Source organism: Nycticebus coucang, chromosome 4, assembly GCF_027406575.1.
Source record: "Nycticebus coucang isolate mNycCou1 chromosome 4, mNycCou1.pri, whole genome shotgun sequence".
In the NCBI taxonomy this organism is placed as follows: domain Eukaryota; kingdom Metazoa; phylum Chordata; class Mammalia; order Primates; family Lorisidae; genus Nycticebus; species Nycticebus coucang.
The window spans coordinates 26290245-26307457 of NC_069783.1; the positions used below are offsets into that span (position 1 = coordinate 26290245).

At 36.8% G+C, this 17213-nt stretch overlaps 1 protein-coding gene across 3 annotated transcripts in view; it reads left to right on the forward strand.

Annotated features, from left to right (window-relative positions):
* The window catches only part of BABAM2 (BRISC and BRCA1 A complex member 2), a 474143-nt gene that overhangs the window by 194323 nt on the left and 262607 nt on the right, over nt 1-17213 (forward strand). For all 3 annotated transcript variants that reach the window (XM_053587206.1, XM_053587205.1, XM_053587207.1), the window contains exon 6: nt 10341-10415. In XM_053587206.1, coding sequence (XP_053443181.1) covers nt 10341-10415 — 75 coding nt within the window. The remainder of the gene's footprint in view (nt 1-10340; nt 10416-17213) is intronic.

The following is a 17213-nucleotide window of genomic DNA, read 5'->3' on the forward strand; positions in this document are numbered from 1 at the left end:
AATAACTTTGTGATAAAATGATTTTTGTTTTTCTGGGTGGTCACCTAGTAACGGGATTATGAAATCAAATGGAAGATTGACTTTTATTTCTTTAAGAATTCTCAATACTTCTTCCAAAAAGATTGCATTAGTTTGCAGTCCCATCAGCATTGCAAACATGTTTCTTTCCACGTTCAAGCCAGCATCTGCAGTTTTGGGGAGTTGCAGGCTATTAAAAACAACCTGTGACAGGCGCTCCTTTTTGAGTTTGTTTTTGTAATGGAATTTTTTACACTGAGTTTTAAGCTACATGTCAGTGGGAATACTTGAGATCTTATTCACTATCTTGAGATAGTTTATATCTCAGGTTTTTGCCTTATTCATATTAAGTAGTATGTGTATGTTCCTAAATTACTTTAAGCCTCAAGCCATTATAGGTGAAGATGGTAACTTTTTCAGTCTTACTGATATGTAAAAAGAACTTTATTACTATTTTTTTTAATAATAAAGGTATCAGAAGTTTTTAGTTTCTTTCAGCAGCAGGATTTATCAAGTGGAAACGATTGTTTTACGGAAGCATATGAAACACAAAGGAAATCCTTTCAGTTTCCTTTGCCTGTACTTACGGAACAACATGTGAGGGAGGACTAGCCCTGCGCCACTTACTTGTGTTTGTGAGGCCAGTTGTTTGTTCTGAAATTTTGGATGCTTTGCCCTATTTCCCCAGTGATCATTTAGATGTAGGATACCCTGTTTGCCCAGTGTTCTCAGCATGAAGGGAACGGATAAGGATTGTCAAAGGATTAGCTGAGTAGGGTTTTTAAAGTCTTTTTTCCATATACTAAAAGGCAGAAGACAAAGAATCCTATATTTGAATTATTCTGTAAGAAAATTCTTCAGTTTTCTGTGTATTGTTTTTGGAAACATACCAACGATTTAATCTGATTTCTTCCTCAAAAAAGAATTTTAGTTTTTCAATTATTTTCAGTGAATTTATGGTGCCACTAACTTCTTTACTGCAAAGAATTGTGGAAATAGTGTTGATTAGATCAGGGAGGCGCATAAGCTGGGCAGAATTCTTCCCTAGGAATTTGGAGTTAGTAATAGGGGAATGAGATTGGTCTCTTTATGAGTAACTGGTCTGTGATATGTAAATCTGGGAGCTTTTTCTCATATCAACTAGTCAAAAGACTCAGAAGTTAGCAAATAGAAAGTAAAATCAAGTACAGAGGCAATGGAAATAAGAGATAAAGAAAAAATTCTAAGAGTAATATACAGAATCCTTGAAACTGAGGGGGCTATATTTTTATCCTTAGGTTCCCTGAGACCCTTCATATTCTTTTAATAAATTCTGGCTCATCCTTGTAATTCTAGCACTTTGTGAGGCTGAGGTAGGAGGATTGTTTAAGGTCAGGAGTTTGAAACCAGTCCAAGCAAAAGTGATGCTCCAGATCTTTACAAAAAATAGAAAAAGTAGACAGGTGTGGCGGCATGCACTGATAGTCCCAACTACCCAGGAGGATTGCTTGAGCCCAGGAGTTGGAGGTTGCAGTCAGCTATGATGATGCCACTTTATTTTAGTCTAGCAACAGAGTGAGACCTTGTGTGAAGTAATAATAATAATGATAATAATACATTCTATTTTTTGCTCAAGTTAGTTTAAATTGGAATTCTGTCACCTGAAACTAAGAGTCCTAACTAAATACTTTCAAAACATGTGCATATGTCTGTCACAATGCTACCACATCATTATCTTTTGTTTGTCTATTCAGAATAGACTTTAAACTCCTTGACAATACAAACTATTTTGTATTTCTTTTTTTCTTTTTTTGAGACAGAGTCTCAAGCTGTTGCCCTGGGTAGGGTGCCATGGCATCACAGCTCACAACAACCTCAAACTCTTGGGTGTAAGCAATTCTCTTACCTCAGCCTCCCAAGTAGCTGGGACTACAGGCGCCCACCACAACGCCTGGCTATTTTTTGATTGTAGTTGTCATTGTAGTTGTCATTGTTGTTTTGGCAGCCGGACTGGATTCAAACCCGCCAGCTCTGGTGTATGTGGCTGGCGCCCTAGATGCTTGAGCTGCAGGTGCCGAGCCTATTTTGTATTTCTTAAAATCTCCATTACTTGGCAGTGTTCAGTAAATGTTTGTTGAATATGTGAATGAGTGAATGCACGAATTGTGAGCATTTCATTATATATTTTTTAAATTTTAAGTTCTAAGTTCCTTTAAAATTTTTTGAATGGGTAATACATTCATATTCAGAAATCAAAATCTATGAAAAGTCATATAGTAGAACCTATGCCCACTTAAATCATACCACTTTGATTTCTCTCTCTCACCTCTGATAAGTACTAATATACCTTGTTTTAAGTACAGTGTTTCAGAGTTTCTTTATGCCTATTTAAGCAAAATATACAAATTTATATACCCCTTTTAGGCAAGTGGTAACATATACACTGTTTCAGGCCTTGCTTTTAATGGAATATAGCTCAGAATTGTTTTTTTTTTTTTCATATAAGCACATAGAAAACATCTTCATTCTTTTTTTTCAATTGTATATTATTACACTGTATAATTGAACCATAACATTAAATCTGAAGTCTATTTTAGACATAAGGTTTCTTATTTTTGTTTTCTAATCTTTTCCAGTATTATAAGCAATACCGTAATAAATAATCTTGTATTTAAAAAAATAATCACTTTGCATGTGTTCAAATATCTTTATAAGATAAATAACTAGAAGTGGAATTGCTGGATCAAAGACTGGTTATATTTATAATTTCATTACCAAAACGTCCTCCAAAAGTTCATACAGGTTTTTAACCCAGAAGCAATGTGTGAAAGTGGTTGTTTCTCCACCATAGTGTCAGCAGTGTATTAACGTATTTGTAGGTTTCTGTCAAGTTGCACTTCTCATAATGACCAAGTAGCTGCTTCACAAATAACAGCTAAGAGCTCTGGACAAAATGTAAAGCCATCTGCTTGAAAGCCCTGGCGACTAATCAAAGCTGGCGGATATACTGGATGTGCATTGATACTTGGAAGAAGGAAAAGCAGCCTTGAGATTATGAGACAATATCAAAACACTTCATGTATAGGAAACTGGAGTTCTACAAGGACAGGAGAAGAAAAAATGAGAGAACAGGAAAATTATTTGATGAAATGACACCCATATATTTCCAATTATGGTGAAAGATATACATTTACAGATTCAAAAGCCCAACAAACTCCAACTGGGATAAATGTAAGGAAAAAAATAAGCAAGGCATGTCATAGTCCAAATACTGAAAACCAAACCTAAAGAGAAAATCGTAAGTGGCCAGGGACAAGTAACTCAAACCATTATTTGAGTCGCCATTGACTTCTTACCAAAAACGTTAGAGGTGAGAAGACAGTGCAACAAAGTGCCTCTGCCAGTCTTTTTGGTGAAAAATGGTATTTCCGTTTAGTGTTAACTTGCATTCCTTTTATCACAGGTGAGGTTAAACATCTTTTCATGTGTTTCAAAGTCATTCGTATTTCTTTTGTGTGTGCATTTTTCTCTTAGACTTCTCAGCTTTATTCATTAAAGATATTCACTCTCTGTGACAGAGTTGCAGAACATTTTTCTCAGTTTGTCAATTGCCTTTTGGCTTTGCTGATGTTGTTTTTTTGCCATCCAGAAAATTTTTACATTCAGAGAGTCAAGTTAATCAGTCTTTTCATTTATGGCTTCAGAATTTGGAGCTCTATTATGTTACATGTATTATGTTATAAAGGCATTCCCTGCTGCTAGGTTATAAGGATATTCAGCAGTGTTTTCTTCTCTACAGTTGAACTTTTTCTACTGAAATTCTTAATTCATCTGGACTTTATCCTGATATGTAATATTAAATATAGATCTAAGGTTTTTTTTTTTAATTTTTAGATGGCTACCTAGTTGTCTCAGCATCATCAATCATATTGGCTATGTTTTAGGGTGCTTATTTATGAATTTACTTTTTTCCATGAGTCTGTCTGTTAATTTAACATCAGTACCACCATGCTATAATTACTGTGTTTTATAACATGCTTTAAAATACACTAAAGGTGTAGATACAGTCCTTTCTCATTGCTCTTCTTCAGATTTTTCCTGGTCAGTACTGATTGTTTATTTTCCCCTATGGTCTTTTGGCTTAGCATTAAAGATTCCCTCAAAGAAATGAGTCCCAAATTTTAGAAGGGTTGCGTCTTCCTAAAATTTGTTCTCAGAGCATGCTGCTTTTTTTTTTTTTTTTTTAAAGTCTTTACTTTATTAATCCTCTTGTGGAAAATCCACCCAATGGCTGCAGGTAACGTCATTACAGAATCTTTCCTCCTTCGACTTTTTGTCAGTACCAACGTTGACCTTTGCAGTCCTCTTGACTGTCTTCATTCTGTTCTTGCATTCCTTTTGTTGATTTCTTGAGGTCTTTTTCTTCATACAGGCCATGTCTTGCCAGTCTATGTTTGGGTTCATTTTTCTTTGCATATCCAAGGAATCGTAAATCACGCCAAAGCCAGTTGTCCTGCCACCACTAAATTGGGTTCTGAATCCAAATACCAAGATGACATTGGGTGTGGTCCTGTACATTTCGGCTTCTTTTCTATCTCTGGTACTGTTGCTTTCCTGGGGTGAAGGACATCAGTGAACCTTTGTTTCCTCTGAAGTAAGGTTGGTTATGAATTTCCTGGTTTGGATAGTTAGTATGTCATTCATGATGGCATTTGATCCTTAAACAGCCAGGGAAGAAAAAGCAGAGCACTCTGTTTTTGATAACATTCACAGGTAATTTGTAATAGTGATTATTTTGATTAATAGCCGACTCATACACTAGACTGTAAAATCCACAAAGGCAGTGGTGCTATCTCTTTTACTCATAACATTTGCAGTAACTAGCAAAGGGCCTGACACATTATAGGCTCTTAATACATAGTCATGAGTAGATGACTAAATCTTGAGTCTTGAGATTGAGTTCTGTGGCTCTTTATTGCACTCTTAGGGACTATAGGAAAGTTTCTTGACTGTTTCAGGCCTTAGTTTTCTCACTTCTAAAATAAGTATAAATAAATAGCTTCTCTTGAGCAGAGTTTGGGGAATTTAATAATATATCTGAACATTTTATAAAGTTTAAAATTCTAATCAGACCAATTTTGGCTTTCCTTTCTCATTAGTATATATTTATGAATGTGCTAAGACACAATCTCCAGGTTTAGGCTCACTGGTTGTCCAGAGTCCATTTGAACAATCACCCATCAGTTGTCACACAGCTAAAGTTATAATCACTTTTGAGCGTTTCTTAGCTCTTAGAACTCTAAAGAGCAGTCAATTTAGATGAAAGCTTATTTATTGACAAGAGAAGTATCTCTGAGAAAGCAAGTAAAATTTTCCCTTACCAAACAACCTGACTTTGGAATCTGTTCTAGGCAAGATGTCTACCTGTCATTTCCAAAAGGAGAAGAAAACTGTGACACAGCTGCTATCACCAGAAGAAAAGCTTAGACCTAATAAATTGCCAAAACTCGGAGTTTTGTTACTTTAAGTTACTTGCCAACGTACTATAACTTGAAGAAAGGAAGGATGCACACATACTTATTGCTAATGCTGGGGAAATTGCCATTAAGGCAGTTGGCAGAAAGGCTGACATTTTAACAGTCATAGGTTAGATAATTTTCTGCATCTATCCAAGAGACGATTTGACCAAGGACTGACAAAAAATCAAATTATTCTGTTCACTTGGCTGCATCTAAATGTCTCATTTTCAGCTTACAGGAAAGAATGCTGTGGAAGCAATCTTTGACATTACAACACAGTGACCGTAAATTGCCTGAATTCACTGTTGAAATCTCAAATATAAAAACACATGAAAAGTCATTTTCTGAAGTAGAACAAGGATTTTTCATTTGTATTTTGCTTTGTATAATAGTGATAACTTAAGTTTTACATTAAGGGATGTTTTAAATTATCATTTACTCAGTTTCATAAATGAAGATGAGCTAACTGGATACTAGGAAAAAACTGGATTCTCGAGTCTTACTTTTCAGCATTTCCAGTGTTGTCAGAAAGAAGTGCTAACTTTTCTTTTTTTTTCAATGGCAAAACAAAGAATGTATGTTCAGCATGAAAATTGGAGCTCATAAAAGTGCTTTTTATGGTTTCCAATAGAATGAATTCTCATCATTATCTTAAAGTTTTAAGTTTTTTTTATTATGAATTTGCTTGTGTAAATCAGCTTGTTGCTGATAAATACAAATTTATTTTAGTCCTGGGACTAGCATGTCTTTTATTATGACTTTAGTTATATAAATCAGACTGTTGCCAATACACACAAATTTATATTAATTCTAAAAGCAACATTTTGAGAAGGGATAAAGTAGGGATCATCTGAGAGTTTTAAAAGAGTGTTTGTCCAAAATAGCTGGTAGAATCAAAATATATTGTACAAACTAAAATAGGGCAAAAGAGCTTAAATGCAGTGCATGGTCTAAAATAAGCAGTTCAAATGAGTCCAAGTGCTAACAAAATATGCAGTTATCTTTCCTATTACCTTATATGTCCATGAGTTCTTTTAATTTCAAAATTCTATGTTTCGTTCCTTTTCTTATTTTAAAAATATGTATATAAGTAAAAACCATTGAATTTAACAAACTACAAGTTATGAAATTGTCACTTTAACCTATAGATTGACGTTTTACACTAGTAGGTAGTAATGGTTATTGACCAGGTGATTTGCATCTATAAATTTTTAAATTTATTTAATTTTTAATTTTTTTAAATTTATTTATTGACCAGGTGATTTGCATCTATAATTTTTTAATTTATAGATGCAAAGGAAGAAGGAATGAATTGAGTTTGATTTATCATCATCTCTCTAACTCTCTTCCTTAAACTCTTTGAATCCCCTCGTACTTTATAAAGACCTGTTTCCACATTCTCAGGAATGACTTAACAAATGTTCCCCATATGTGTACATATAGTAGCCATTTTAGTGTTCATTAATTCTGTGAATGTTGCATATCCTCTTGTTGGATATCCTCCAGGGGGTTAGAAATTGCTCACACCATGGAAGAAAATGTTTCTTTGTGATCTTTGATCAGTGTTAGCACTTATTTGCTCCAGCAACACCAAGTTACTGGCTAGTCCCTGAACATTTACTCACATTCTTTTATCAACTCTTTTTACACTTGCTATTCTCTTGGCATGGGGTGTTTTTCCTCCAGATCCACATGGTTTGTTTCCTCACCTCTTTCCATCATCACTCAGTTATTGTCTTGATACTTTATAAAGGAGCTAAATTTCCACTATTTGAGAGCTTTGAGCAAATGAGGATCGTAATCTAACTGATACGTTGAAAGGATCACTCTACCCGTTCTGATGAGAATAAATTGTCAGTGCACAAGGGCTGAAGCAGTTAGGAGCAATTGTAGTTGTCCAGCTAGAGGTAATGGTGATTCAGACCAAGTAATTATGGAGGTGGTGAAAAGTGGTTGGACTCAGGATATATTCTGAAGGTAGAGTCCATAGGATTGCCGTCACTTTGAAAGTGGTATGCAAGATAGGAATCAAAGATGCTTCTGAGGTTTTTGGCCTGAGAGACTGAAAGAATAGAAATAGCATTTATTGAAATGAGGAGTAAATACTGAGGGAAGAGCACAAAATCAGGAACTTGATTTTGTTTATGGTAGTTGGAGAAATGAAATCTGAATTAGGAAGAGATCTGAGATTAAGATAAAAAATTAGGGAGTCATCAGCATATAAATGTTGTCTAGAGTCATGGGCCTGAATGAGATCATCTAGGAAATGTAGATAAAGCAAAGGGGGTCTTAGAATTAAGCCTGGGTGTGTCCCAGTGTTCAGAGGTTGAGGTGAACCAAAGGCCAAGTGAAGTAGAAATGGCCCTGGAAACTCGGACTCTGGAAACCAAATGAAGAATGTTCTAGGAAAGAATTGATCAGTTGTGTCAAAATGCTGCTCATAACACTAAAATGAAGATGGAGAAAATGACCTTTGGATTTGGATTTGGCAGTGGAGAAATCAGTGGTGATCTTGATGAGCCGATTTGGAGGAGCAGTGGTGAGGAAAGGCTGACTAGAGAGGGTTTAAGAGAAACTAATAAAAGAGGAATTGTGGACCTCAAATAGAGACTATAGGAGATTATTTTGTAAAGTAGAACAGGAAAATAAGATGGGAGTTGAAGACAGCATTCGAAGGAAGAAAATGCATTTGAAGGAAGAAAATGCATTTGAAGGAAGCCTACATTGACTTAGTATCTGTTACGTTGTGGGGAATATGTATTCTTTTTAAAGAGACATGATCTCTTTATGTTGCCGAGGTTGGTATGGGAACACTGGACTGAAACGGTTCTTAGGAATATGTATTGTTTGATGAGTGTTTCTTCTTCTCTAAAGGAAGACTTTTCTGTGTTTCTTTCCACACCCTCAAGCTCTCATCAGCCTTTATAAGCTCCCATTTAACTCTGTACTGTTATGTATTATCTTTGTACTTACCACTTTCAGAGTCTGCTCCCTTGTACTTAAAAAGAGACTCTTTTAGGTCCACCTGTGTCTCAATGTAAAGAACCACACTTAATAGGGCATGTTAGTTTTAGAATCCTCTAGGAGCTTAACACATTACCCAAATCACACCTTTTTAGTAATCTTGGACTGTAACAGAAGCCAAGACTTGTATTAGGATCTCAGTAACCTCCCACCCATCGTGATGAGCTATTCATAAATCCTTGGTAGCTCTTAAGTATTCCTCCAAGTGTTGTGAGTATCCAGCCCATAATGGCATTCAGTACGGAGAAGTGCAGTTCAGCTCTGAGCATCAGTACTGTTTCCCACCATTGGCGTTCCTGGTGGCACAGTGGTTTCTGTGACTCTATCTGGCTTGCTGCAGCTTTGATTCTGTTCCATTCAGTTCTCATTTCTGCTTTTTTTGTTACAGAGTTAGGTTTGTGGCGATGAAGAAATGCTTTGTCCTTACCCATAGGTTGATAAAAGTTAAAAGATGTTGTAATCAGTAAAGCAAATAACAACGAGGCAGATATTAGCTATCATTGTTGTCTGCTGAGCTCAAGGTTTATATTTCTTCATCGTCAAGGTTTAGGCCAGTGTTGTAAAACTAAGGCCAGAACCTTGAAGCCAGTTTCTGGGGTATTTATAGAAGGGAGAATGGCTTGTCGAGTCATCTGTAAGAGGGATGCATGCATGATTGTGTGCATTCATCTTCCCATCCATAACAAATATTTGTAAATGCTTGCTGTGTTTATAGATGTGTTTGGGGAGTTTGTGCTGCTCATTTTTTAAAGGGGGTAAGGCAGTGAAGAGATTGGGAGCTCGTTAGTAGTTACAATATGAGAAGATAGAGATCCATTCTTTAGAGTAGTTCTAGAGATTGTCCTTGGAGTTCTTTGTTCAAACATGTCTAAGTAAAACACACCATGTTAATACCCCAAGCTGAGCTGTACACTTGCAGTGACACAGAATGGGAGACCCCGGATTCTACAGCTCAGCCTATGTCTTTGTTGCCTTTGCAGATGTTCCCTGGTTAGGTTTCTGCATAGCCCAGTTAGAAAGCCTTTCCTCTAGACCATAATAATGTCTTTAAAAATGTGATTCCTTAGCCTTTCCCATCATTAAAATCGAGAGAGAAAGCTTTTTCTTTTATATGAGTTTTCTCTTTTAAAAAGTAGAAGCTGTTATTTATAGCTTAGTTAGGTGTTTTAAATCTCCAAACCTCTAAGCATCTTTCCTATAGAGATGAGTTCACAGAGGGAATCACTGAAAAATATCAATTGATGATAGTGATGTTAATGAACTGTTAGAAGATTGGAAAATTATTAATTTCCAAAATTAGTATTTGTGATAGCTACTGATGTACTCCTTTTCCTGGGTAGAAGTTTGATCTTTATATGTACTTCAGACACACTGTAGTATAAAGAATGGTGATACATGTCATCAGCCTTGTAGGTTATAAATATTAGTGAAGTGGTGAATCAAAGGAGTGAGTCTATTTCTATTGTTTGTTTTTTCAAAAAAAATCATACATTCATGTATTCTTTTCATACTTTTTAAGAAACAAAAAAAGTAATGCTACTGCTTTATAATTTTGTTGTACATTTAAACTACAGATTTGAAAAATTCAAATTGTGCTTTTTAGTAACTAATAATTTAAGAATTCTTTTTGATCTTCCCCAGCTTTTCAAGCCGCCTTTTCTTGCCTGATGTTAGTAGGAAACCAAATTGAAGACACCTGCAGTTTGAGCAGGTTGAACTTATGGCCTTGGCTATAATTGTCATTTCATAAATGACATAATATTTTTGATTTTAATCATATTATACCTTTCTTTTCTACAGACTGGTGAATTTTCAGCTCGTTTCCTTTTGAAGTTGCCAGTGGATTTCAGCAATATTCCCACATACCTGCTCAAGGTAAAAAAAATATCAGTATATATCAGCGAGCTTTTAAAATAATTATTTAACTCTATCTTTGTATGACAGGTTTGTCAGCATGTTGTTTAGATGATAAATTCTGCTAAAAATACTTATTGGATAAAGATCCATTGAGTTATTTTCTAGGCCAACCACTGTGCCTCACATACGTAATTCTAACACTTTGGAAGTCTAAAATGGGAGGATCACTTGAGGCCAGAATTTTGAGACCAGCTTGGACAACATAGCAAAGACCCCATCTCTACAAAAAACAAAAAAAATTAGCTGGTTTTTTGTAGAGCATGCTGTTAGTCCCAGGTACTTGGAAGGCTAAGACAGAAGGATTGCTTGATCCCAGGAGTTTCAGGTTGCAGTGAGCTATGATTGTATCACTTGACTCAAGCCTGGGCAATAGAGGGAGACCCTATCTCTAAAACAATAACAACAGCAAAATGGATTCATTGAATTATTTTGATATGTAAAAGCTAACATAGTACATTAATAGTCATTATTATTTATTTATTTATTTTTGAGACAGAGTCTTACTATGTTGCCCTCAAGTAGAGTGCTGTGGCGTCACAGCTCACAGCAACCTGAAACTCTTGGGCTTAAGCGATTCTCTTGTCTCAGCCTCCCAAGTAGCTGGGACTACAGGTGCCCACCACAATGCCTGGCTGTTTTCTGTTGCAGTTGTCATTGTTGCTTTAGCAGGCCTGGGCAGAGTTCGAACCCCCCAGCCTTGGTGCATGTGGCTGGCGCTCAACTCACTGAGCTATGGGTGCCACCCTACTAGTCATTTAAAATAGAGTTTTAAAAATATAAGATAAGATGAATGTAAGTAAATTAAACTTTGGAAAAAAAGCACTTTTATTGGGATGAAAGACTGTCCCACATGTAAAAGACTGAAACTGGACCTGCACCCTTCTCCACTCACAAAAATTAATTCAGTATGGATAAAGGACCTAAATTTAAGGCATGAAAACGATAAAAATCCTCAAAGAAAGCATAGGAGAAACAGTGGAAGATAGCAGCCTGGGGAAAGACTTATGAAGAAGACTTCTGGGGCATTGCAACAACAATAAAAATCAACAGATGGGGCTCGGCGCCTGTGGCTCAAGTGGCTAAGGCGCCAGCCACATACACCTGAGCTGGTGGGTTCGAATCCAGCCCGGGCTCGCCAAACAACAGTGATGGCTGCAACTAAAAAATAGCCGGGTGTAGTGGCGGGTGCCTGTAGTCCCAGCTACTTGGGAGACGGAGGCAGGAGAATTACTTGAGCCTAGGAGTTTGAGGTTTCTGTGAGCTGTGATGCCATGGCAATCTACCCAGAGCAACAGCTTGAGGCTCTATCTCAAAAAAAAAAAAAAGCTTCTGTACAGCTAAGGAGGTAACAACCAAAGCAAATAGACAACCTACACAGTGAGGAAAGATATTTGCATATTTTGAATCAGACAAAAGCTTGATAACTAGGATCTATAGAGAACTCAAATTAATCCACATGAAAAAAGCCAACAATCCCATATATCAATGGGCAAGAGATATGAATAGAACCTTCTCTAAAGAAGACAGACAAATGGCTAGCAAACATAACGAAAAAGCTCTCATCATCTCTAATTATTAGAGAAATGCTAATCAAAACTACCCTGAGATATTTACCTCAATGAGAATGACCCACATCACAAAATCTCAGAACTGCAGATGCTGGCCTGGATATGGAGAGAAAGGAACACTTTTACACTGCTGGTGGGACTGCAAACTAATACGGCCTTTTTGGAAGGAAGTATGGAGAAACCTCAAAGAACTCAAGCTAGACCTCCCATTTGATCCTGCAATCCCATTACTGGATATCTATCCAGAAGGAAAAAAATCCTTTTATCATAAGGACACTTGCACTAGACTATTAATTGCAGCTCAATTTACAGTCACCAAAATGTGGAAACAGCCTAAATGCCCACCAACCCAGGAATGGATTAACAAGCTGTGGTATATGTACACCATGGAATACTATTCAGTGATTAAAAAATGGAGACTTTACAGCCTTTGTATTAACCTGGATGGAAGTGGAACACATTCTTAGTAAAGCATCATAAGAATGGAGAAGCATGAATCCTATGTACTCAATTTTGATATGAGGACAATTAATGACAATTAATGACATCATGGGGATAGGGGAAGGGGAGAGCAGAGAGAGAAGGAAGAAGGGAGGGGTGGGGAAAGGAAGAGCAGAGAGAGGGAAGCAAAAAGAAGGGTGGGGCCTTGGTGTGTGCCACACCTTTTGGGGGCAAGACACGATTGTCAGAGGGACTTTACCTAACAAATGCAATCACTGTAACCTGGTTTCTTGAACCCTCAATGAATCCCCAACAAGAAAAAAAAGAAAAGAAAAGAAAAACAAACAAACAAAAAAAATCCTTTTACCTTAAGGACACTTGCACTAGACTGTTTATCACAGCTCAATTTACAATCACCAAAATGTGGAAATAGCCTAAATGCCCCCAACCCAGGAATGGATTAACAAGCTGTGGTATATGTATACCATGGAATATTATTCAGCCATTAAAAAAGATGGAGACTTTACATCCTTTGTATTAACCTGATTGGAAGTGGAATGCATTATTCTTAGTAAAGCATCATAAGAATGGAGAAGCATGAATCCTATGTATTCAGTTTTGATACATTTAATGGCAATTAATGACATGGTGGGGGATTGGGGCAGGGGAGAGTAGAGAGAGGGAAGGAGGGAGGGGAGTGGAAGAAAGGAAGAGTGGAGAGAGGGAAGGAGGGAGTGGGGTGGGATCTTGGTGTGTGCCACACCTTTTGAGGGCAAGACACAATTGTAAGAGGGACTTTACCTAACAAATGCAATCAGTGTAACCTGGTTTCTTGTACCCTCAGTGAATCCTCAACAATAAAAAAAAAAAAAAAGAAATTGTCCAATATGCATCCTGTCTTTAAGAAGTATTACATATGAACTATACTGTGCTAAAGGGCATTTCATCTTCTTTATTTATTTCAGTTGAAATGAGGTACTTTTAAACTTAGGCTCTCCTGAAGAGACCCAGAATCTAGTTAGATCAGTGTATATGCCATTCTTTAAAATATATAGGCCAAGTGTGGTTTAGGGTACAGCTACTTTGGGAATGTGTCTGTAAATGCTTTTCAGGGAAGAGGTAGAGTCTAAGTAGAGTCATGGTTAGTGTGAGAGAAACTAAATGGACTATGGAGGAAACTGTTCTAAGAAGGAAGCTTTAAGACAAAGGCCTAGCTTCACTGTAGATAAAGATTTGTGTTGTGATTTAGTGGCTTCTCACTGTGAGTATTTCAACTGGTGCTGATTTAATTTCAGGCTGATGTAAGACACATTTCTGCTTTCCTTCTCTGATATTTGCATTTATAATGGTCTAAAGAGAAGACAGAATCCTTGTACAAGTTTCCCTGAATATTATTGTAATCAATAAATAATATTAGACATTAATCTTGATAATAATTGGAAGTACGATGTATAGAATATAAACTATAGACCATAGAAAAGATTAGGGAACCTCTTAAAGTATATTTTATCTAAGGGGGAAAATTATTTTCTTTTTCCCTAAGTAAAGCATGGAATTTTTATGTGTCATTAAAGGAGAAACTCTTGTATAAACAAAGCAACAGCCTAAAACCCCAAAACAAAATTAAAAAACTACCATCAGACCAGAAAGAATCCTGGGTAACTGTTGAGGATTTTAAGATATACTATATTATATTCCTAAAGTTGTTGTAGCATAACCTTGAAATATTTGGCTGTGCTTTTTTTTTTTTTTTTTTTGTAGAGACAGAGTCTCACTTTATCACCCTTGGTAGAGTCGTGTGGCGTCACACTGCTCACAGCAACCTCCATCTCCTGGGCTTAGGCAATTCTTTTGCCTCAGCCTCTCGAGTAGCTGGGACCACAGGCGCCTGCCACGACACCCAGCTATATATATATATACACATATATATATACACATACATACACACACACACATAATATATACATATATATATATATATATATATATTTTTTTTTTTTTTTTTTTTTTGCAGTTTTTTGGCCGGGGCTGGGTTTGAACCTGCCACCTCTGGCATATGGGGCTAGCGCCCTACTCCTTTGAGCCACAGGCACTGCCCCCCGGCTATTTTTTGGTTGCAGTTCAGCCTGGGCCAGGTTTGAACCCGCCACCCTTGGTATATCAGGACAGTGCCCTACCCACTGAGCCACAGGCACCTCCCTAGCTGTGCTCTTTACAGCATGTTTGCATTAGGAACTGCTTTACATAATATTTGCCTTTGAATGCTTCTCACCTAAACAATAGACCTATACTTGATAGTTTATGTCCAAAATTAAAATAAAGTTCCAAATTTCTAGGCGTAGGATACTATTCACCAGCATCAGTTTAATTTTACCTTATTGTTCCAAGTAAATAAAAAGTAAAGTAAAAATTTAAAATAATAAGCTAGTGTGGTACTTAACTACATACCCTATTGATTTTTGCTGCAGTGAAATGTCATTACACTATGATAAAACCATAAATTTATGTAACCAGGTGTAACTGTTTTGCCCACTAATCAAATTCTTTTATGTTAGAATGAAAAAATCCCTTAAATATCCAGTGATATGATTTTGCTTAATATTACACCCTACGTATATATGAGTTTTACATGGGATATAGTATTTTTATTCTGAAAATGAAGTCTGAATTCAGAGTCTGAATTTTACTTTTGGTTGAGGTATATCAAAGGATTAGATAAATCATTAACATAAAAATTCAGTCAGTAGAACAGTATTTGTTAGGATTCTTTATTTGCAGGTTATAGAAATCCAGTGCGAACTCATGTAAACCTGATGGGAAATGTACAAATCCTCCACTTCTGTAGTCCCCATAGTAGGAACCAGAGTCCATGTTGAATAGTATATAGATCAGACATAGACCAACTTTCCATGTCTGTTCCACTTAAGCTGAGTTGTATATACATGAACTTCTTAACTTCTGTGTTTATGGGGAGAAGCAGTGGTCCTCAAAATGAAGGGAGATTACAGAAATGATAAAAGTATGAGTATTCACTAAAGTTACTAAACCAAGCGAAGATTGCCTTATAATTATATTCTTTCTCTTAAGGAAGGGTCAGTCTTAGTTTTCGTAGGGTGTAGTGAAAACTGACTTATGTGTATATTCCTGTCTTTATCTTTGTCCTGAGAATTATTGAACCTAAAGGTATGATACTAAGATAAGAAAGCACTGGGGTGGGTGTGGTGGGTCACGCATGTAATCTTAGTGCTCTGGGAGGCTGAGGTGGGTGGATTGCTAGAGCTCAGTAGTTCAAGAACAGCCTGAGCAAGAACAAGGAATGGAAAAAAATAGCCTGGCGTGGTGGTGGGCACCTGTAGTCCTAGCTGCTTGGGAGGCTGAGGCAAGAAGATTGATGGAGCCCAGGAGTTTGAGGTTGCTGTGAGCTATGACACCAAAGTACTCTAGCCAGGGCCACAGAGTGAGACTCTCTCTCTCAAAAAAGAAAGCATTGGGTTTTTTTTTTTTTTTTTTTTTGAAAATCATGTTCCAAAGAAAAGGTTAAATTATACGCTAAAAATTTTATCCCCTGAACAAGAATTACTCAGAAACTAAGAATATTGAAGCTTACTTGTAAACAAAGTGTGTGTTTGAATTATCCTCTTAAAATAATGAGTCAGTTTTATATAGAATATAGGGAAGTTAAAATCCTGGAGCTAGGAATCCTTTCAATAGCATCATACAGAAATATGTAGAAAAGTCAATGGATCCCACTGAACTGGAAGGTTGAATAGCAGTTATTTTCTGCTAACAATGGCTTTTGCAAAGAAAATCAATTACATTAACTTTTCTTTGTTGGATAAGAAAAAAACCACCTTGCTTACAGAGTCTAAGTAGCTGTTGGAGTGTCTTTAAACTAGATACCACTGAGTCCTAGCCCCGGCCAGAAAAGTATATGGACTTTTATTGGCATCACTTACCATCACATAGTTAGTTCATTCATCCTGATGGATTGCTTGACGAAATTTAGTTGCAGTATGGAACCAGGCCTGCGAAGAAGAGGGAGACCCCACATGATACTATATAGAAATCAAGTGAGGGTGGAAAAGTTAAATAGGTCATTTGTGTCAGAAGCTCTCATCCTTCTGATGCCACTGTGGCTGTACTGATCAGTCAGGGCACAGTCAGTGCGGAATAGAGGTCACTCTGCCAAGCAGAGGCAGAAAGTTGGACTTAAGTTCAGTTTATCAAGACTTGTTCAGGAGCCTAAAATAGACAGAGAATGGAAGGGAGTATCTAGGTTGTAACCATTTGATGATCTAAGCGGTCATTGACATGACAGTGAACGTCCTTGTGTGGTGATAATATTCAGTGTAGGAGTTTGCCTCTTCAGCCTGACGTTGGCTAGCAGGTTACCTACTTAGAGTAAGCTTGCTTTCTAATCAAACCTAGGTAGCAACCGCTAATGGTTATAGGGTCAGACAGATACTGAAAAGAAGTGAATCTGACTTGATACAGTACAGTAGGAAATGGTAAGAACTGTGATAAACTAGCACGTATGTGGTTCATCTAGAGCAGGCGTCCTCAAACATTTTAAACAGGGGACCAATTCACTGTCCCTCAGACCACTGGAGGGCCGGACTATAGTTAAAAAAAACAAACTATGAACAACTTCCTATGCATACTGCACATATCTTATTTTGAAGTAAAAAAACAAAATGGGAACAAATACAATCACACTGCTTCATGTGGCCTGTGGGCCGCAGTTTGA